The 23,465-nt window shown below is 43.5% G+C and overlaps 1 protein-coding gene across 1 annotated transcript; it reads right to left on the bottom strand.

Moving 5' to 3' along the window:
• Positions 1-2,753: 2,753 nt before the first annotated feature.
• LOC148043734 (snaclec mucrocetin subunit alpha-like) lies at positions 2,754-18,945 on the bottom strand. Its single transcript, XM_087723742.1, has 8 exons — positions 18,872-18,945; positions 18,229-18,290; positions 17,829-17,945; positions 13,000-13,098; positions 12,453-12,539; positions 4,794-4,945; positions 3,832-3,947; positions 2,754-2,988 (listed from the first exon to the last, which is right to left on the bottom strand). The coding sequence occupies exons 2-8, from the start codon at positions 18,257-18,259 to the stop codon at positions 2,832-2,834; spliced, it is 759 nt and encodes a 252-aa protein (XP_087579868.1). The 5' UTR covers positions 18,260-18,290; positions 18,872-18,945; the 3' UTR covers positions 2,754-2,831.
• Between the last annotated feature and the right edge of the window lie 4,520 nt (positions 18,946-23,465).

The raw sequence follows: 23,465 nt of genomic DNA on the forward strand, positions 1-23,465 counted from the left end.
TAAGTACACTAAAAACCCTGTATAATTATTTGCTACTTGAGGCCAATAGCAATGATGAAGAAATTTCTACTAGACTGTCATCCTCAGTGACAATATTTTTAGGGCCAAAAAATAAAACTCTGTATATTGGATCTGTTATCCATTTCTTAGCCTTCAATCAATCAATATAATTATTTCTGTCAAAGAAAGCTTAAAAATAGTGATTAAACAATAGCACTATAAAGAAAACATCATTTTAAATGATTTTCTATGAATGTGTGCATAGCATTTTAGCATACCGTTATTAATAAGCTAAAAACACTTGGTTGTCAGATTCCCTTGGGGTAATGCAGGGGTGGCTTTATAGATTCAGAGTTGGTATTTAGCAGGTTCTGACCAGTTCTGGGAAACTGGTAGCAGAAGTTTTGAGTAATTCGGAGAATGCCACCTCTGACTGGCCCCGCCCCCATCTATTCTCTCTTGAGTCCCAGCTGATTGGGAGGAAATGGGGATTTTACAGTAACCTTCCCCTGGAGTGGGGAAGGAATGGAGATTTTACAGTATCCTTTCCCTGCCATGCCAACCAAGCCACGCCCATCAAGCCATGCAACGCCCACCAAGCCACGCCCACAGAACCAGTAGTAAAAAAAATTTAATCCCACCACTGTATAGGTTATCTTGAGTCCCAAGCTTGGGTGAATCTTAGCTGGGTGTTGTAATCTTCCCAGGTGTCATGTGGTGAGATGGGTAGAGGGCTAATCCTATCATGTGCTGAGGGCATGTCTTAATCCCATCACTCTGAAGCTGAAGTGGGAGGGGGGGGGCAGGCCAGGAGGATTAGGCTTATTCTAATCTCTGCAGGAAAGACGTACCATAGGACGGATGTTCTGGCAAAAATCGAACTATTAGCGACTCTGTAAGTGTCAATAATAAGTGCTATTTTTCTGACTGTAAACCGCTGAGAGAGGGCTGTAAAAGTCATGTGAAGCGGTGTAGAAGTCTAAGTGCTATTGCTTGCTCGGCAAACTCTTTGTCACTTGAGAAGAGGAGATCTCTCAGGGACTGAAATCCATCTCCCGCTGGCAAATGCAATGTGGGCTTTCCTCCTAGCCAGGTCACCATTTCCCACTTGAAACAAGGATGAAGTCTGTCCGTATGTTATGAAATTAAAGAGTGTTCATTGTGTCTTCTGCCATGACCAGGAAATAATTATCAGTTTTCTTCCTTTTTTATGTCAAATTGTCCAGTCCAGTTTGTGTCCAGTTAATATTTCCAGCTGTCTACTGCAGGGGGTGTCAAACTCGATTTCACTGAGGGCCACATCAGGGTTGTGTTTGACCTTGGGGGACCAGTGTGGGCATGGCCAGCTCGAAATCACTCGTGTTCGGGGGGAATGTGGTGGCCGAGTGCTTTGCCAGCTAAAATGGGCTCCAGAGCTTTGGCTGTGATGGCCTCCTGCAGCTCTGCCAGTGAAAATGGAGTTCGGGCGAGCCGCCCACAGCCCTCCCAAGCTCTGTTTTTGCTGGCAGAGGCAGCACAGGCTGGTCCTTCACTGTTTCCAGGGTCGGGCTAAATCTATCCACCCCACGGGTTGATCCTGCCCTCAGGCCTTGAGTTTGATGCTCCTGGTCTATTGGATTCACAGGTTGGCCCAGTTCGTGATGCTGTTTCCACTGTTCAATTTTGTCTTCTCAATCTTCAGATGTATTCTTTATGAATCAGATTATTAACTTGTCTGATGTTATCCAGAAAGGTAAAATTCCTAGATATTTGTAGGCTCCTGATGGATTCTTCCATCACTGGTCATGTGGTTAGCCTTCCTTATTGCTACTAAAGCACATTGCTCTAAGTCAGGGGTCGAACTGTATTTCATTGAGGGCTGCATCAGGATTGTGTTTCACCTTGGAGGGGCGGGGGGCATGGCCAGGGGGCATGGCCAGCTTGACGTCACTCATGTCAGGGGAGCCTCTGGAGGCCTGAGCACTCTGTCTGTGAAAACAGAGCCCGGGAGGGCCACACGCAGCCCCTTGAGCTCCCTTTTCGCTGGCAGAGGCATTGTGGGCCAGTCCTTTGCTGTTTCCAGGGTGGCCCCTGTGCCAGATCTAAGCATTCCACGGGCCTTGAGTTTGACACCCGTGCTCTAGGCCAAACTCCATTGCTACATCTGCGCCACCAACACTTGCGATGTTTGTCAGTGATGGGATTTGGAGTTCTGATTTTTCTAGAAAGCTTCAGGTCATCCACGTAAAGCAAATGTGAGGTTTCATTCATTTTTTGGGGGTTAACTTCTGACTTCCTTTGGTGCAGTACAATAAAATAATAACATCAAAGCTCAACTTTTTACTTTTACAAAAGAGTATAAAGCAACCATTTCTATAGCAAAAAATAGGTAAAATTAAAAATCTTCATTCTTTTCCGCCAGAAGCACCAAGTCATTCTGGGCAAAAAGCCAGACTGATATTCATGAGTATAGGCCTGTAAAACCTTCTTTAATCTTTCTGCCAAAATTTATAGTCATTGTTCAGTGATGAAATTGCCCTATAATATTTTATCCTTGTAACATCTTGGCCTTCCTTCAATCACTAAGGGATATGAAGAATGACACATTACGGAACGGAAAGAAGCTAGTTTTTGTATTATTATTGTACTGTATTGTAGTATTGTGTAACTTATCACAGTCTCAATACGTTTTTTCAGATGGTGTAAGTAAGATATATTTTGTCAAGATGATAAGGACAAGTAGGATGCTTGCAGAGAAAAGAAGGTTGGCAAAATTTGGTTCCCACAATGCATTTATTAACACCAATGCAGCTGAGTTGGGAGATCTTATAATCCGTTTCCACCGTCTTGAATTAGTAGAACCACTTGTCCTTTGGGCCCATCTTACAAATAAAGGGTCTTAGGGCGCCACAATTATCATCATGCCAAAGGGCCTTAACTTTGCTAGTAGGGAGGATGGCAATGCAGAGTTCTTTGTTTCCACCATTGGGTTGACCGTTACGCCAGTACCTGTTAAAGGAACCAAAATACTCATCAGCCTCGATCTAGATATGTAGAACTAGAGATACAAACGTAGAGATCTAGGTCTAGATCTAAGTCAATCTAAAGCTTTCTCCTATCACAGTCACAATGGGTGATTGTTAGATTAAGGTTTTCTGCCCATATGAAATAGAAAACTTGTTAATGGCAAATTTACAGCAGGGCATTGGGGGATGGGGGGAGTGGCTACTTGAAATTCAACAGGAGGTCCATAGGGACTTCTAGTGGTCAAGGGCAAGGGGAGATGTAAGGGAGGGCAAGGGGTTATATTTCACCTTGTCAGATCTGCAGCAGAAGTTGATCTAATAAAAGAGAATCTTTGTAGCTCCGGGGTGAAATGGAGCTCTCTGAGCTTGATTGCTTTCTTGCAGACATTTCATTACCCATCTAGCTAACATCATCAGGGCTAAGGTCATCACTGAGGGTGTTACCTAGTTTGGGTAACAAAACGGCTGCAGGAAAACAGCCAAGCTCAGACAGCACCAAGGACCCTTCAGAAGAGGATCTGTTCCCAGAAAGCACGTGGCCTGCTGCAGCCTCTGGAAACCATTTCAGGACAAGGGCCACTGTACACTGGCTTCTCTTACCAACCTTCCCCAGGCAGGGAAATGTCAGCCTCTGGTTAGTAGTGGATTTATTTACCAAATCGGCCTTGCAAAGGCTTAGCTCAGGACAATGCTTGTAAATGCAAAGGGTCGGCCAACCATGTCCCTTCGGATCCAGGATAGAACCGGGAGCAACCCACCTCTGGTGGTAGGCATGACACCCTGATGCACAACTTGTCACATAATTACATTTTGTTTCAAAACTTACAAAGTTCCTGCCCCATATCCAGCTGTCCATAAGAGACCATTGGAGGCACTAGAGTTCTTATGAAGTCCAATCCAATAGTCCACTTTATTTTTCAATGATATTTGATCTATAAAGCCCTTCAGGAGAGAAAAATAATTAAGTAGGTAGGTAGGTAGGTAGGTAGGTAGGTAGGTAGGTAGGTAGGTAGGTAGGTAGGTAGATAAATAGATGGATGGATGGATGGATGGATGGATGGATGGATGGATGGATGGATGGATGGACAGATGAGATAGACAGTGAGAGAGAAGGAAAGGGGAGAGGGAGAGGTAATATAAAGGTGATTGCAAATTAAGGTTTAAAGGGGGAAGACATATGTGGCCCAATTCCCCCTGACCCCACTAAGCACTGACAACCTCTCCCCTTCCCAACCAGCAGTGTTTCTGAAGCTTCGGGGGCTTCAGCAAAGGTAAACAGGTAAGCTATGACAACTTGCCACAGTTCATATTTTTAAATAATTACATTGAATTGTCCCACACAACTGTTATTGTGGCAGGTTGGCCATGGCGAGTTGTCCTGTGACGAGTTGGCTGTGGCAAGTTGTTATATTCCACTACAGAGGACGGTCCTTTGATGGAAGAGGAACTCTCCCAGTGTTTTCAGATCACAAGGATGAGGATATGAGGAAGGGGTTTCAATCAGATAATTTCTACCTTCCCTTCCCTTTTTTGTTTCCCTTCCCATCACTCTGCTTTCCTTTCGTTTCCTTTTGTTTCCTTTCTCCTCTCCTCTCCTGTATCTATTGCTCCCTTCTGCCTCTTTTACTCTCACTTGCTCTCCTTCTCCTGTGTTAGGAATCCAGGCAGTTTCCTAGTTGCACCCACTTTCAACCACCAGGCAACTTATTTTCATTCTGGAAAAGTAATTGAGACTTTTTCATGAAGCAGCTATTTTAGAAAAAGGGTGACATATATGCCTGTACTCACTTGTTCTTCACCATATCTACAAGAAACCAAATCTGCAGTATGCCTCGCCATACAGTCATCACGAGCCTCCTGCCAATTTTTTCGTGTTGTAGAAAAGAAGTAGAGATGTTTTTCGAAAGCTTGCCAGCCTGGAAGCATTTCAGTAAGAATATCTGTGAACCAGTGGAGAAAACAAAAGAACAACATTAGTTAGTTCAAAAATCTTGTAAGCATATTCTAACATTAAAAATCAATTCACCATTCAAAGTTAATTGTGTACTTCTGTTGGAGCACAGTGCTCTCCCTAAAATTTCAAAACTGTTTTCTGTATTTTTTTATTTATTAAGCTTATTGGCCTCTTATCTCATGGTTCAAGGCATCTCTGAATGGCCATGCGCTTCATTGTCCTTCCATGAGGCACTGTTCAATTATTTTACTTTTTCAAATTATTTTAAATAAGAATAAATCAAAAACTGCAGCACTTTCTGAACACCATCGGCATTGACAAATGGCCATCAGTCAATTGCAAAAGGCAGCTTGACTCCCAACAACTTTACATCCTGCGCTGATTTCTTTCACATCTTCAAACAAGCACATCTACCTATCCCAAGTCCTCTGGAAGGACAGAACAGGATAATAATAATAATAATAATAACAACAACAACAACAACAACAACAACAACAGGGTCGCCGAGAAGGAACATGAAAAAATCGCAAGATACCAGGACTTAAAAATCGAAATTCAATGACTATGGCACAAACCAGCAGTGGTAATTCCAGTGGTAATTGGCACACTGGGTGCTATTCCAAAAGCACTGGAATTACATTTAAAACAGTTAAAAATTGACAAAATCACCATCAGTCAAATGCAAAAAGCCGCACTGCTTGGATCTGCACGCATATTACGAAAATACGTTACGACGTCCTAGGCCCTTGGGTGGGGCCCGACTAGTAACCAATGCCAAATCCGGCGAAACAACTGGCCGCTGTGATACAATTGTGTAATAATAATAATAATAATAATAATAACAACAACAACTGGCCGCTGTGATACAATTGTATAATAATCACCATCAGTCAAATGCAAAAAGCTGCACTGCTTGGATCTGCACGCATATTATGAAAATACGTTACGACGTCCTAGGCCCCTGGGTGGGGCCCGACTAGTAACCAATGCCAAATCCGGCGAAACAACTGGCCGCTGTGATACAATTGTATAATAATAACTCCGCCGTTGCCGGTCCCAAGCCCGAACTCCGCCGTTGCCGGTCCCAAGCCCAGATGAGAAAGGAGGAGGGTTGGGGTCAGGTTGGCATCTGGTCCCGTAAAAAAACCCCGGCCAACCCATACAATATGGTGAAAAAAACAAATAAGAATTCCATACCGCATCGGTCGTTGCGCGGGTTAACAAGGGCCGCGGCGGATGTTGGGGTCCCTGGACATCCGTCGACAAGTGGGCTACAAGTGGACCAGCCAACAAAACGACAAAAATATAGTGCAGATGAAAACCGTGCCATAATGGCCTGTTACTACAACTCAGAGCCAGAAAAAAGAGGCTATTTAAAGCGAATGTATGAATTATGGAAACAACAATATCCAGATTCAAATGTTAGTGAACAACGACTAGCAGATCAAAGGCGATTTATTATACGGAATAAAGTGTTTAGTGAAGTTGAACATGAGGAAATTCAGGCAAATTGCAATACCCAAAAAACAATATCACAAGCGGAAATAACTGATATTCAAGACACAACTAAAGACACTAAAGTAGAACTCCCAGAAGAAGCTCTCGGGGAGGAAATAACATCACCACCACTAGAACCAGTTATCACTGAACCAACTGATGAACTAACTCAAAAACAAAAAGAATTGAAGGATAAGATCATGGAGCATTTTCTGCTTAATGAGGAAAGGCAACGTTTACCATCACTAAAAACTGTGCCTAAGAAAATTTTGGCCCCTATCATGAAAATGGTTAATGCAGTGTTTTCAACAATTGAACCGGGATCCATCTTGGAAACAAACCAGTTAATGTACAGCGCAGCTGTAATAGTCACTAATGAACTAGGCATTAAAATTAAAGTACCTAGTCACACAACAGAAAAAGCATCAAAGCCAAAGTGGAAAATCCGTTTAGAACAAAAAATCAAAAAATTAAGGGCAGATGCTAGTAACTTAAAGAACATGCATGAGCAACGGCTTAAAAACAACAAAATCATAGATCGGCTAATCAGACGATATAGATTGGATACAAGAAACATCAATGAAGCTGTAGAGATTGTAAAACAGCAGATAACAGCAACAGCTAGAAAAATTGAAAGATATGAGGCACGAATCATCCAATATAAAGAAAATCAGCAATTTCGATCAGACCAACGGCGTTTTTATCAAAGTCTTAATGTAAATGGTGACACCAAAAGTGAAAAACCAGAAAAACAGGCCACAGTTGAATTCTGGAAAGAATTGTGGGAAAATGCAAAGGACTACAACAAGGAAGCAAAGTGGATACATAACTTTGAGAAAAGCATTGGCAACAAGCGAATGCAAGTATTAGAAATAACAACTGAGATGGTCAAAAATCGAGTTAAAAAGGTAAAGAATTTGACATCACCTGGAAAGGACCAATTACATGGTTTCTGGCTCAAATATCTGACCAGTTTACATGCAATATTGGCCAGGCAACTGAATGAAATTTTACAAAAGGGCCAAATTGATGAATGGTTGACAACTGGAAAAACATACTTGATTCAGAAAGATGCAACTAAAGGAACAACACCTGAAAACTACAGACCAATAACATGCTTGCCAACAACCTTCAAATTACTCACAGGCATTATTGCAGATAACATGATGGATTATTTGGAAACAAACAACATCTTGCCAGGGATCAAGATTAGGCAGCAAGAATACAGACTCCGCGCTTTTGCGGATGATTTGGTCATAATATTGGAACAACCGCAGGAATCTAGTATGGTTTTAATGAATACGATTAATCAATATGGTCAAGTGTCTGGTTTTAAAATAAATTTAGGAAAAACAAAAATATTAGCTATAAATATGAATATTAAACAAAAGGAAGAACTAGGAGGGATGCTAGGATGTGAGGTAGTTAAAAAAGTCAAATATCTTGGGGTTAATATTTTAGCCTCAAATGGGAAATTATATAAGCACAATTATGAACCACTTTGGCGGAGTATACAGATAGAGATGAAAAAATGGGAGAAATTGCACTTATCTTTGCTGGGTAGGATAGCGGCAGTGAAAATGAACACCTTACCAAATTTTTTATTTCTTTTTCAAATGTTACCTATACTTTAAAAAGATGTGAATCTTTTAGAATGGCAGAAGGGTATCAACAAATTTGTATGGGCCGGAAAGAAGCCGAGGGTAAAGATGAAAATAATGCAAGATGTACGCGAGAGAGGAGGCTTGAAATTACCTAACCTAAAATTATATTATGATGCAGTGGCGCTATCCGCAATTAGTGATTGGACCCATTTAACCAACGACAGAATACTGAATATCGAGGGACACGATCTGGTATATGGTTAGCATGCTTACTTGTTATTCAACAAAAAATTGGATAAGAATTTTAAAAGTCATATCTTAAGAAATGCTTTACTGCGGGTCTGGAAAAAATATCAATATAAACTAAATGATAAGTTACCCATGTGGGCAATTCCTAGACATGCAATTGAAAATATGAATATAGCACAAAAACAGGATAGAACCACCTACAGACAACTTCTCATTTCCGAAAGGGGGGTTCTACAACTAAAATCTTCAGAGGTATTAAAAGAGGAGAAGGTAGTTCAAACATGGTTCCAGTATGGCCAATTACAGGCCAGGTGGAAAATAGATCAAAAAATTGGTTTTATCCAAGTTGAGGATAATCTGTTTAAACAAATAAGAGATCAAAGCTTAATGCATATAAAGAGGATATATAATGTATTAATACAGATGGATTCGGAAACAGAATTAGTTAAAGATTGCATGATAAAGTGGGCTCAAAATATTGAAGAACCAATAATGTTGGATACATGGGAAAGAATCTGGGTAAGAAATGTGAAATTTACACAAGTTCAAAACTTGAGAGAAAATTTTTATAAGATGTTCTATAGATGGCATTTAGATCCTAAAAAGCTGGCTTCTATATATCCGAATTTACAGCCTAAATGTTGGAGATGTGGTTCTCTCGATGCTACACATTTTTATATATGGTGGACCTGCCAAAAGGTTAAGGCATTTTAGATAAAAATATGGTGGAATATGCAAAATATCTTCAAAAGAAGGATAAAGTTCACTCCTCAGTTATTTTTACTAGGTATAAGTACTGACTTTACAATGGTAGAGACTAACTTGATTCTGCACCTAATAACGGCAGCAAGACTGTTGGTGGCGCAATACTGGAAGAAGGAAGACTTGCCTACAACTCAAGAATGGACATTGAAAGTTACAAATTTAACCAAGATGGCTAAAATATCGGCATATCTTAAAGATCATTCAAATGAGAGATATAAACGAAACTGGAAAAAATGGATTGATTATATACAAAAAAAATACGGGACTAAGAAATTCCAGTTAGCCTACGCTTAAGATCAGGAATGATTTAAATTGTTTAAAGTTAGCTTAGCAAGAAGAAGCTAAGATCAATGTAGAGATGTTATTAACCCCCTTTTTTTTCTCAATATATTTTAGACTGTGTTTGTTAAAAATCTATACCATGTACGGGCTCTGGGAAGTCGGGGGGGAGGGAGGTGGGGGGTTGGGGGGGAGGGTGGGGGGAGGGAGGGATATATACTAGGTTAGATTTCAATGTAATATGACTTCACATGTATACTGTTTTTCTATAATTTCTCTGTAAAAATAGGATAAGTTAAGTACACTGACATATAGTGGAAATACACCAAGGGGAGGAGGAGTGGGATAGAAGAAAGACGGGTAGAGAGGGACGGGAGAGAGGATGGGAGGGATGGTGAGAAGGAAGGGAGGGAGAGGATCGGGAGAGGAGTGGTAGAGGGGGAGGGGAAGTAGGGTAGAGGAGGAGGATGAAGGGAAGATAGAAAGTTGGAGAGGGGTGGAAGAAAGAGGTGTATAAAGAGGGGAAGAGGTATATTGGGTTTGTATTTTCGGGGGTATTATTGACAAGAGGAATTGCTGCAATTATTGTTTAATGTTGTATGGCACCGGCTATGCACAGTATATATGTGAGTGTATGAAAATGATAAAATGGAAAATAAAAACCTTTAAACAAGAGCAAATGTCGCCTCTGTAATGAGAAAGACGAGACAGTCGACCACTTGATCAGTGGGTGCAGCAAAATTTCACAAACTGACTACCTACAATGCCATGATCACGTTGCTAAGATCATTCACTGGAAATTGTGCCAAAAGTTTAAATTTGAGTACAGCAAAAAACCACTGGGAACATGAGGTTCAGAAGGTTTTAGAGAATGAGAAAGTTAAGCTCTTGTGGGACTTCACAATTCAGACTGACAGGCACTTGGCCCATGACACACCTGACATAACAATAGTTGAAAAGAAAAAAAAAGTATGGTTCATTGACATTGCAATACCTGGAGATGCACGAATTGAAGATAAACTGCAAGAAAAAAATCACAAAGTACCGGGACTTGCAAATTGAAGTTGAGCGACTGTGGAAAAAGAAATTGTGTGTTGTCCCGATTGTAATTGGAGCCCTTGGAGCAATACCCAAAGGGCTACCTCGCTATTTGGAAATTCTAAATTTATCAGACTTGAACATTCTGACTCTACAAAAAAACCACCCTACTTGGAACAGCTTATATCCTCCGACGTTACCTTAACAGTTCCTAGGTCCTTGGTTAGAATTCGAGCTTTTGAGATACCAACCAGCCCCAAAGGCTGTGAATCTCACCAAAGATTAACCACCTAATAATAATACCCCTCCCCATATTTCATTATAATTGTTTGCTTTTTTTTTATTAAATTTTTTAAAAACATTTTAATTTAAAACAAGTACAACATCCTTCTTTACATGCTATAGAAAGTGTATCAGTCGGTCACAAATAAACTTTCGTACATCTCGTCCACAGTCAACAAACATAACTCATGTTAACTCAAGTGTTTTAACTCAGATATTCATACATATCACCATCGTCATATATCCATTTTCATTTGACTGTAATTATTATTTTAAAATATTAATAATAATACTCTTAAACAATACATGCCCACACCAGTGGGAAAAGAAAAAATCCCCCCCCCCAAAAGAAAGACAAAAAGAACAAAGGACAAGGCAGGGAAGAAAAAAGAAAAAACAAAAAAAGAAAAAACAACACAGGTATATATTATATTAAAAAAGTATATCAGCTGGTTACAACATGTTTTGGTGCATCTCTTCCATTAATTCATATTAATTCAAATATCTTAACTCAAATGTTTACCATATTGACATCATTATACCTCCACTTTTAGTTAACTACAGTTATTTAAACATCCTTCAACCTTAACTATGCCAAAGATTTAGTCCATAACCACATGCTGACATTTCATTTACTTATTTGTAAAATCCTCTATTAACATCAAATCCTTATATCCTATTTTACCTGAGCATCCATAATATTTAATACCAAAAAGTCCATCTTCCATGCAGTATAGTTTATTATCATTCTCCCTTCTTTATGTATTGTTTGCTTTAATCATCCCTTTTGAAAATTGTTAATATATCATTTGTTGCCATACTCCAAATTTCATTATACCACTCATTTCTTTGAATATCCCAATTTCGTCCCCAATACTTAGTCATCACTAATCTAGCTTCCATTATCAAATTTACAATCAATTCCTCTTCTTTTTTGTTTCATTTATATCCCGTTTTTCCACCAGCAACAGTAATGCAATCCTCGGTGACATATCTAAATTTACATTTGTTCCACTTTTCAACAAAATGTTGAAATTTAGGGGTTACTTTTATGGAAAGAAACTTAGGACTTCTGCCCTAAAACTAAGACACGACTAATGTCTCGGAATAAAAACTAAAGCCAATACAGGTAGTCCTTGACTTCTAATAGTTCATTTAGTGACCGTTCGAAGTCACAACAGCACTGAAAAAAATGACATGACCTTTTTTCACACTTTTCCCCATGGCCATGTGATTTACATTCGGAGGATTGACAACTGGTTCATATTTATGACAGCTGTAGTCCCTCAGTATCATGTGATCACTTTTTGCAATCCTCTGAGAAGCAAAGTCAAGGGGGAAGCCAGATTCACTTAACAACCATGTTACTAACTTAACAACTGCACTCATGCACTCAACAAATGTGGCAAGAAAAGTCATAAAATGGGGAAAGCTCACTGAACAAATTTCTCACTTAGCAACATAAATTTGGGGCTCAATTGTGGTCATAAGTTGAGGACTACCTGAATGTATTATTGCAGGCTCAATACAAGGGTTACTATTTAGCATTCTTCAACTTTGCTGTATTGTTAATTATATACCAGAGGTTTAGACTATATATCTGCGCAAAAGGAACTGTGGATATAGAGACAAAACTTACTAGCTATTTGGAAGCATCAGGTATCATAAACTTTGGTTAGATGTTTGAAATTAAAGATTATAGACCACTTTGAGATTCCAGAAATGCTTCAGGAAAGGGAATTTGTTTATTCTGAAGGTTTGCAGACTTGATTAACTTACCCAGTTCCCTTTGTAGCTCTTCGTTCTTTAAGGTCCAGTTCAACAGATGCAATGTATGGAGATGAACTGCAGCAAGAATTTCCATGTCTAAAAACATACAGCAATTTAAGTCAAGAGATGTGCAGTAAAAATCTATAGTAAGTATCAAATCATGTCCCAATTCTTATAAATTTGATTAAAGAGACCATGAGAGAAGAAGATGGAATCGTGGAAGATTTTGAATGAAGGACAGTTAACGAACATGAGATCTGCAAAATCCTCGTCCATAATTATCGCTCTCCATTTAGACCTTTGAGGATGATCTCTTCAACGGGCAGATCGGGCTGGGAGCCGACCTCAGAAAACATTGAATTTATTACGTTGGCAGCTCATTCAACGGAGGGACCATGTTTCCGTGAATCTTGCCTCAGGGCCATGTGCAACAGGATGTTACTCCAGTCTCTCAACTGGACATAACCTAGTTGCACCTTCTCGAGCCCGATCTTAAAAGCTGCCCCGTTGTATTGCAATCAAGCAGCTGTTTCTGAACTGCTGGATCCTTGCTTACCAGTCTTGCCCTGTAAACTTGGATCGTATTCCAGAGCAAATTGTCGAATTGAAGCCACTGCCAGTATAAGGTTCTTACTCTTATTCAATTCACGTTTGTCTGTAGCAGAGAAAGAAGAGAAAGTCAGGTGTTAAACTCCATCCCAATGGTTGTAACTGAATATATTAATATTTTTACTATTATTATCTGTGACAACCTGGTGGTCAATAGCTCACGGTCTGCCCTGCAGAAGAGGTTGGCTCTCGACAATCCTCCAACTATTTTAAACTCTTTAAACTCTTGGGTTTTGCCCCTTTTGCTGGACTCCACAGAGGAGAAGTTCAAAAACATTAAGTTTCTCCTTTCTTGCGCAATTTTAAATTGGTATGGTGAGTGCATGGGATTGTATGTGATTGAGTGAATGGTCCCACTTTTACCATTTATTATTATTGTATTTTATATGTTTTAACTTCTATGTGGGGACTGCTTGGGTGAGTGAATGAGTATGTCTGATTCGGAGGAGCTGCCGGGGAAAGTGGGGGCCATTGGGGTGGTTGGGGGGACTACGCCCACGGGAGAGGGTCGGAGCATCGCGGTCATAACAGGGAGAGGCAGATACGGCGGGGACTTTAGGGCTGGCCATTACCGGGGAAGGAGGGATCGCTACATCACAGAGATCCCTCCTTCCGGCCCTATGAGTCCCACTCCAAGGTCAGATGGCGCGAGTAATCAGGACCCTGGTCTCAGGCTGCTGTCGCTAAATGCCAGGTCTGTTGTTCACAAGGCTCCTCTCGTCCGGGACTTAATTTTAGACGAGAGGGCAGACCTGGCATGTATTACTGAGACATGGCTGGGCACGGAGGGAGGAGTCCCCCTCGTAGAGATGTGCCCAGACGGATTTCAGGTGCTTCATCAGCCAAGAGCCCAGGGAAGGGGTGGCGGTGTGGCTATTGTTGTCCGGGAGTCTTTGGTACCTCGTAGGATCCCTGCTCCGGAGCTTGTCGGGTGTGAGTCCCTACTGGTGAAGTTGGACCTCAAAGGTCAAGTAGGTCTGCTGCTAACGTACCTGCCTCCCAACTGCGTTGCAGCAGCCCTCCCCTCGCTCCTCGAGTCGGTAGCCGAGCTAGCAATTGAGTTCCCTAGGCTTATGGTTCTGGGGGACTTCAATTTGCCTTCGCTCGGTGAACACTCTGATGGAGCGCAGGAGTTCATGGCCTCCATGACAGCCATGGGCTTGACCCAGGTAATTCGAGGCCCAACCCACTCAGCGGGTCACACACTCGACCTCGTATTCCTCTTGGAGCAGTGGATTTGTGATCTTGGTCTGAGGGGTAATGAGATCATACCCCTGTCGTGGTCAGACCACTGCCTACTGAGGCTAGACTTCCGGAGGCCAAACCCCCACCGTAGGGAGGAGGAACCGACCAGGTGGTTCCGCCCCAGGCGACTTATGGACCCTCTAAGGTTCCAGACGGAGCTTGGGGATATTCCTGATACTCTCGCCCACAGTTCGGCGGAGACTCTTGTTGCTGCCTGGCACTTGGCAGCATCGGAGTCTCTTGACCGGATTGCGCCACTACGGCCCCTCCGGGTCGGCGGATCCCGGAGGCCTCCTTGGTTCACCGAGGAGCTCTGGGAGATGAAGCGCCGGAGGAGACGCCTAGAGCACGTGTGGAGGTCCGATAGGTCCGAATCGAACCGAGCACTTCTGACAGCATGCACCAAGGAATACATCCGGGCATTAAGGACAACTAAAAGAACACACATTGCCACCTTGGTTGCGTCCGCCGAGTCCCGCCCAACCGCCCTGTTTAGGATAACCCGCTCCCTCCTAAATAGGAGGGAGGCAGGGGACCCCTTACAGGGTAAGGCTGAGGATTATGTCCAGTTCTTGGCGGACAAAGTTGCTCGGTTTCGGTCGGACTTGGACTCCACTCCCGCAGATCCAGCCGAGACACAGGGGAATAACTTGGCAGACCATCTCTGGGTTGAGTTTCAGGATGTTGCCTCCGGGGATGTGGACAAGGCTATGCGAGCTGTGAGCGCCTCCACCTGTATACTGGACCCGTGTCCCTCCTGGCTGGTTGCCAACAGCAGTGAGGTGACACGAGGCTGGATCCAGGCGGTTGTTACCGCCTCTCTTCGGGAGGGGCACTTCCCCGCCGCACTTAAAGCGGCGGTGGTGAGACCCCTCCTGAAGAAACCATCCTTGGATCCAGCCATTCTTAATAACTATCGTCCAGTCTCCAACCTTCCCTTTGTTGGGAAGGTTGTTGAGAAGGTGGTGGCCTTCCAGCTTCAGCGTACCTTGGAGGAAGCTAGCTATCTTGACCCCTTCCAGTCCGGCTTCAGGCCCGGTTACAGCACAGAAACCGCTTTGGTCGCATTGACCGATGATCTCTGGAGAGCCAGAGATGGAGGCCATGCGTCCATCCTAGTTCTCCTCGACCTCTCAGCGGCTTTCGATACCATCGACCATGGTATCCTTCTGCGACGACTGCGGGAGGTGGGAGTGGGAGGCACTGTCTTGCAGTGGTTCTCCTCCTACCTCTCGGACAGGTCGCAGTCGGTGTTGGTGGGGGGGCAGAGATCGTCCCCGAGGCCCCTAACTTATGGGGTGCCGCAGGGCTCGGTCTTATCCCCCCTACTATTCAACATATACATGAAACCGCTGGGTGAGATCATTCGGAGGCATGGGATAAAATACCATCAATATGCGGACGATACACAGTTGTATCTATCCGCCCCGTGCCAACTCAATGAAGCGGTGGACATGATGAACCGGGGTCTTGAGGCCGTTAAGGACTGGATGAGAGCTAACAAACTGGTACTCAACCCGGACAAGACCGAGTGGCTGTTGTGCTTCCCTCCCAACAATTTGGCTAATATTCCATCACTCAGGCTGGGGGGTCAAAATTTATACCCCTCAGACAGGGTCCGCAACTTGGGAGTCCTCCTGGACCCACAGCTGACTTTTGACCACCATTTGTCAGCTGTGACCAGGGGGGCATTTGCCCAGGTTTGCCTGGTACGCCAGTTGCGGCCCTACCTGAATCAGGAGGCCCTCACAACAGTCACTCGAGCCCTTGTGATCTCTAGGCTGGAATACTGCAATGTGCTCTACATGGGGCTGCCCTTGAAGAGCATCCGGCGACTTCAGCTAGTCCAGAATGCGGCCGCGCGAGTGATCGTGGGCGCACCACGGTTCGCCCACATAACACCGATCCTCCGTGAGCTGCGCTGGCTACCTGTTGATCTCCGGGTGCGCTTCAAGGTGCTACTCACCATTCATAAAGCCCTCCATGGTAGTGGATCTGACTATTTGAGAGACCACCTTCTGCCAATTACCTCCCTCCGTCCCATCAGATCGCATAGAGTAGGCCTCCTCCGAATTCCTTCCGCCAGTCAGTGCCGACTGGCGACTACGCGGAGGAGAGCCTTCTCAGTTGCAGCTCCGACGCTTTGGAACGATCTCCCCGTGGAGATTCGTACCCTCACCACCGTCCAGACCTTCCGCACAGCCCTCAAGATCTGGCTATCCCGTCAGGTCTGGGGATAAGATCCGAACCTTGTCCCACCCGAATGCTGAATGAATGTTGTGTTTTATCGGTTTATTTTTTTTATTCACATTTTTTCTTTCTTGTGTTTTGTCCTACACCACCTTCCCATTGATTGTAAGCCGCCCTGAGTCCCCTCAGGGAAAAGGGCGGCCTATAAATGTCAATAAAGACTAAAGACTAAAGACATGTGTAGCACTTTCCCTCCGTTGAGCTTTTTCCAGAGGTATAAAGAACAAAACCTCTGGAAAAAGTATATAAAATAATTCTGTGGACTTGCCCCATCATTGCCCAATGTCTGTTTGATTAATTATGAGACCTCGACTTACAGTTTACACAATTAATCAGTGGAAAGTCTTCCCTCCAAAAGTTTTGAATGCTCCAACAACATTTTTAACACTGTGGTTGTGTGTCTTTGATGGCGTCTCTCCATTTTCTGGGTCTGCCTCGTGTTCTTTGACCTTCTCCTCTTTTTGTATATGTCATGTAAGGTATAGAATCCCACGACATCCTCTCCAAGTGAGCAAACCACTGCTTTGGCTGTTTTTTTAATGTAGCTTAAGATTGGTTCTGTGCCAATTCTCTTATGGTCTCATTTCTGATTTTATCTCTTCTAGTAACTCCAGCAGATTTTCTCAAATCTCAAATTTCCATGGTGACTAACTTTTGTTTATCTTTTATTGTAAGTGTCCATGTTTGGCCCTGGTAACAAAGGGTGGGAGCGAATCTGCATTGGATGAGATCCTCTTTGTGCTCATCATTACTGCCTTATGCTGTTATGCTGTGATATTATTAGCCACCTCAGTTAGGATGTTTTTCAAAAGAGAAATTGTGTCATTGTAGTTGGTACAAGGGTCAGAGGATTTGGGATGTTGATTTACAAAGAAGTTGAAAAGAAGTTACTAAAATATCACCAAAACTATTTTTCCCTAAGCAGGCAAAGCAGAGCCAATAAAGTTTTCCTGAGTGAGAATGAGAGAAACTTAATGGTCTCCTAGCCTAATTCGTTGAAATTGAATGGTAGCAATAAAGGAGAACTTTTCCAGCTCAGGGTTGAAATGAGAGGTCCTTAGTGCTCTCTGAGCTTGGTTGTTTCCTTGAAAACATTTTGTGACCTAACTAGGTAACATCATCAGCACTAGTAAGAGGTGGGGTTTGCTCTCAGTTTATACTCAAAGGACTAGAATACAGAGCCTTTGGGGCATGGGGAGAAAATCAGTGCTCCCGTTAAAGCATGTTCAACAGGACCTTCAGACAAAGCCTTTCTCAATCTCTTGTAAGAAGACAACTTACACAGATAGAACATCAACACAGCAAGAACGAAGAAGATGGCTACCAATATTTTTGTTCTTTTTTTGCCTCGATCTGAATCCAGGTAGTCACTGAATCGCTCGAAAACATTCTTTGGCGCTGAAAGAAGACAAATGGGTCATTTAATCATTTGTGAGGGTGAGCCTTCCTTTTCCCCTGACCCCTCCTCTTTCCTGCAAGGTGGTCTCATGCATTCCAGGCACAGGACCCCTCCCTTTGTCCTTGCACTTAGGCCCCTGAAACAATCTTTCTATGGAATTGAATAGTTTGGGAGAACACATTCTCTGGGCTTAACCTCAATGGAGACGTTATGGAAAAGGAGGCAGCATCTGCAATGCTTTCTAGAAAGTGGTAGGAAATCAGAAGAGCATAATCAACCTACGTGGTGGTTTGGGAGGTGGTTTGGGAGCCATTTTATCTTCTTAGTCCAAATGAACATTCATCCTGTATTAGAGTTTTTAGAACATGACACAGATTAATTAAAAAAAATAAACCATATATGTTCAAAAATACAATATACTTCTTCCCCTGGAGTTTTATCTTTTATGTCATTAAAAACCCAGAATTGAAGAATCTAGAGCTCTGCATGGACCACCCAACCCATATGCAGCTGGGTCCTCAGTCTGCAAAGTATCTTAACTGGCCTTGTAGTGATCCTTGGACTACTTTACTCTGGCTGATTACTGACCGTAGAGCCTTTCCTGCAAAACCGTAACTTTCCTTCCCGTTATCTAGCATGTGAAAAAGAGAATGGCTGCTAGGACCTCCACCTTCCTTCTCCTTGATCGAAATAAGAGAAAAGGTTTAGGATCCTTAGATCACTACAAGGAAACTGAGCCCTGAAACCTTTGTAGAAATCAGCGGAAGGGTTTTCAAATGGTGTGAGCATAAGTAAACCACATCTGAATCGTTTTCACAATTGGTCTGCGATCTTTCCACCCATCTTCAAGTTCTCTCGTGAGCCTACATGACATCTGCATGCATCCAGACACCCAATCAATAAGGCAACTTTTAGATGTGCTTACGGGTTCAAGAATAAAGGAAGGAGATGACACAGAGGATATCCTTGTTGCTACCTGAAGATTGAAATCAGACTGCCACTTGTCCAGTGCAATGACCAAGTGGAGCTCTCTTATTGTATCATATTACATCACAATGGCTTAGTCAACCAATAATCAGTCAGCACAGCAGCCACATGTGAAGGAGAGTGCCCCAGGGATGCCTGTAACTCATCACCCCATCTCATTCATATATTCCAAACAAACAACAAAAGTCACCCAAAGAAGACTGAAGATCTCTAGTAGCTTTTCCATGGTTAATAAGCAATTTCCCAAAAGGATTAGAAAGTCAGTTTGTGAATTTAGTATACAGTAAAAGGGTCCACCGAGGTTGCAAGAAAGATTAATGATGGCCATCATCTCCTGGCACTCAAACTTGAAAAAAACTGCCATCCTGCTATCTTCTCATGAGGAGCAGCCACCCGAAGCACATGTGGGTGATTTCCTGTGCTCTCTCTATCCAGAGAGGTTCTAAGGAACCAGTCTATTCATTGGTTCCCTGGTCTCCGCCGCCATCATTGGCTCTGCTTTCACAGAGCCGTATTCAGTCACAACCTCCCCCAGCTGTCAGAAGGGGCTGAGTTGAGATTGTAATGCATTTTTTTTAATGGACATTTTGTCAAACTCACAACTGATGTTTTAGAAGATATTAATGAAATTTGATCTCTTTGCTCACCAGCCTCAAAGTTAAGTTACAAACACACCAATTATTTGATCCTTTAATGTAATCCTCGCCAATTGGATGATTTCAAAAATGGTTCTTTCTCCATAAATTCCAGGTGCTACTGAAAGTCTGTCTTTATTCCAGGGCCTTCAGTTCTGTCTAGCAGACTCTGCTAACCTAAGATTGGCGACTGTTGACCTCGCCCCATTCCTAAGAGGTCTGTAAGGGGGCGTATAAAAGCGCACCAACGTGCCTACCATCCCTCTCCTACGGTCTCCATTTATTCGTACCCATTTACTGTGTTCATACATACGTTTATACTTTTACCTGTCATCTTTTACATGGTTGACAAAATAAAATGAAAATAAACATTTTATGGACTTAATTTACATGACACTAAATCCACATAATCTTTTGGGTGATTTACATATTTTGTTTTCTTAAAGTGACGCAGTTCCTCAAACAATCGTTGCATTAGTTTATTTAGCTTTCATTGTCTTGTGATGAACGCATGGACAGACACACGTACACAAGTCAGTCAGAGACACACAAAATCCGAGGAACTCTCCTCCAGTTGCAGAAGCTTGGAAATGATGCCTGTAAAAGTGCAAAAAGTGTGGCTATGACCTTTTTTTGAAGGGTATCACACATATTGCATGCATGAAACAAGGACTGGGATTTTAATCATCCTGATTGCACTACTATTTCATATATATTTATTTATTTATTTAGGATCTGCAGAGGTGGTATTCAGCAGGTTCTGACCAGTTCTGGAGAACCGGTAGTGGAAATTTTGAGAAGTTTGGAGAACCGTATAAATACCACCTCTGACTGACTCCGCCCCCATCTATTCTCTGCCTCCCAAGTCCCAGCTGATCAGTAGGAAATGAGGATTTTGCAGTATCATTCCCCTGGAGTGGAGTGGGAATAGAGATTTTACAGTATCCTTCCCCTGGCATGCCCACCAAGCCACTCCCACAAAACCGGTAGTAAAAATGTTTGAATCCCACCACTGAAATGGGGTAAAAATCACTTAATAAATGTTAAGTGAAGATCATTTAGGGTTAGGGAGGGAGGGAGGGAGGGAGGGAGGGAGGGAGGGAGAGAGAGAGAGAGAGAGAGAGAGAGAGAGAGATAGAGAGATATCAATTTTAAGTGTTGTACATGAAACGGGTCCTAGCCTAGCCGCAAAGTCAATGCAAACCACCAGACACGAGAAATGGATTTTCCAACTTCTTTTATTGCAGTGCTCCAGTAAAATGCTCTCAGCAGCTAAACTAGCCAAGACCTCGAACAATGCACAAGTACAAATTTTACAGTTATGAATAAAGAAGTTAACACCCTAACAGTCGCACATTGGTTCCTTGACACACGTTTCTTTCGATTGGATTCTTCTACTTTATTCACAAAATAGTAGTAGTAGCAGTACTACTAGTAGTAATTCCTCAGGAAGGCTCTATGCGGCCCTCCTGAGCTCCATTTTTACTGATAGAGGCTTGCAAGAGGCTGTTGCAGCCATAAACGGGGCTTAGGAGCCTGTTTTTGCTGGCACAGTGCTCGGGCCACCACAGGTGCCCCTAACACAACTGACATTGAGCTGTCCATGCCCACCATGCCCCCCCCAAAGTCAAACACAACCCTGATGTGGCCCTCAATGAAATTAGGTTTGACATTCCTGTTGTAGCATGTCCTTCTGGCTTGTAATTTTCTTGTTGCTAGTGTCCACATCATTTGTTAACCCTCATCCCAGCTGCAACTTTCTGGATCAGCAATTCCTTTAAGGAGCTTTCCTGAGTCCAACCTGAGTCCTTCATAAACTGCCAAGGAGTTTGGAATTCATCCGATTGGCACTCCAAACTAGCTACTTGCTCACGGAAGCCTGGCATGGATGCCCTCTGTGGAACCTAAGGCCAGGCATGAAATCCTCTTACCTTCGCTACCGGTTCGGAACTGGGAGCGCATGTGCACAGCGTCCACGATGACATCTGGGTGGGTGGGCGGAACCTCCCGCTGCCGCCACGACCGGTTCGTCCAAACCGGTGCGAACTGGCAGAAGACCACCTCTGCCTAAGGCCACCATAGAGCGAAGGGCCGGTTGAACATGTCCTCCAGTGGCAAGCATTTCACGAAGGCTTCTTCTGCTTGGTTTACCTACCGAGGGCCCAGGCTCTGCATCAGTTGCACATTGAGGGTCCCACAGCTAGTGAAAATGCATGACGGCGATGGACAGTAAGATCCTTCCTACTGCTACCGAATGGATTTCTTTTTTAAAAAACCAATGTTTACTTTCCCTAACCACAGTCGTAGAAGCTCCAACCACCGGAAGCCACCGATCCGTAGTCGTTGGTTTCGTCATACTCTTCTGTCTGTTTCTATGCACTACTGGTTTGCACTAGTTCGGGTGAACCGGTAACGGTAATTTGGGCTGGGTCGCCAAACTGGTAGTTACTGTTGGCTGGCCACACCCCGAAACTGTCACTCACTCAGATGCTTGCCCTGCCTCACCTTCACCACATGCATCCACAGAACTGTCTCCTCCTACCTACAAACAGGTAAGCATTCAAGCTAGCCTACTCCCTTATCCCCGCCGGCCAGCATCTCCCAAAGCTGCCACCATTACAGCCACGGCGGGGACAGGGCAGCCCAATAAGCTCCGCAGCCATGTGGATACAAAGCTTGCCAGGCTGGGTGGACCCATCCGCACCAGCCAGCGTCTCCGAAAGCTGCCGCCATTACAGCCATGGCAAGGACAGGGATAGCCCAGCAAGTACATCACCTAATAGCAAGGCCGTCTGGCCTCTTGTCTGCTGTAGGTGGGAGGCAAGAAAAAGGAAAATTGCCCCCAGCAACCATATTTGAAACGGACCAGTTAGCAGATTGTAGAGAGTGAGAGGGATTGTCAGCTTTGAATGGAGTTTGAATTAAGGGCACAAGACTTCGGAGTAGAAGCAGAGAGGAGTCGCTGAAAGAGGCTAGCTGAGCAGTCTAAGTATGAAACTTCCAGGGTTTGCTACTTGCATCTGTGAGAAGCTGTTTGGAGGGCGGGGGCGATATCAGAGGGATGAAATGATTAGAAAAGCCCCTGGAAAAAAATGATTTGTGTCAGTTCTGAAGGGGATCCTGAAGAGATGGCAGAGGTATTCCTGTCTCCTTGTAGACTCCTTTCAGTCGGGCTTCAGGCCTGGCTACAGCACGGAAAACTGCTTTGGTCGCGCTGATCGATGATCTCTGGCGGGCCAGGGATAGGGGTCACCCCTCTATCCTTGTGCTCCTTGACCTCTCAGCGGCCTTCGATACCATCGACCATGGTATCCTTCTGCGACGGTTGCGAGAGGTGGGAGCAGGAGGCACCGTCCTCCGGTGGTTCTCCTCCTACCTCTCGGACAGGTCGCAGTCGGTGTTGGTCGGAGGGCAGAGATCGACCCCAAGGCACCTCAACTATGGGGTGCCGCAGGGTTCGGTCCTGTCCCCCCTCCTATTCAACATCTACATGAAGCCGCTGGGTGAGATCATACGCCGGCACGGGGTTAAGTACCACCAATATGCAGACGATACACAGTTGTATCTGTCTGCCCCGTGCCAACTCAGTGAAGCAATAGAAGTGATGTGCCAGTGCCTGGAGGCAGTTAGGGTCTGGATGGGAGCAAACAAGTTGGCACTCAATCCAATACAAATACAAGTCTTCCTTCAGCCACTAAAGGACTTAAAAAATGATATATTACAGGGGAGAAGAAGCTAGCATTGTGTAAGTTAGCATAATCTCAATTAATTTTTTCAGTTGGTGTAAGTAAGATATATTTTGTCAAGATGATAAGGACAAATAGGAAGCTGGCAGAGAAAAGGAAGTTAGCAAAATTTGGTTCCCACAATGCATTTATTAACACAATGCAGATGAGT

Source organism: Thamnophis sirtalis, unplaced genomic scaffold (genome assembly GCF_051295495.1).
Source record: "Thamnophis sirtalis isolate CommonGarterSnake01/CBP01778 unplaced genomic scaffold, rThaSir2_p1.2 scaffold_10, whole genome shotgun sequence".
NCBI classification, from domain to species: domain Eukaryota; kingdom Metazoa; phylum Chordata; class Lepidosauria; order Squamata; family Natricidae; genus Thamnophis; species Thamnophis sirtalis.

Coding starts and splice junctions, on each gene's coding strand:
- LOC148043734 (XM_087723742.1), bottom strand. CDS start 18,259: ATGGCTCCCAAACCACCTCCCAAACCACCAC. Junction 13,099..17,828: donor TGTGTTGATGTTCTATCTGT/GTAAGTTGTCTT, acceptor TCTCTGCTACAG/ACAAACGTGAATTGAATAAG. Junction 4,946..12,452: donor AGAGCTACAAAGGGAACTGG/GTAAGTTAATCA, acceptor ACTGGTTCACAG/ATATTCTTACTGAAATGCTT.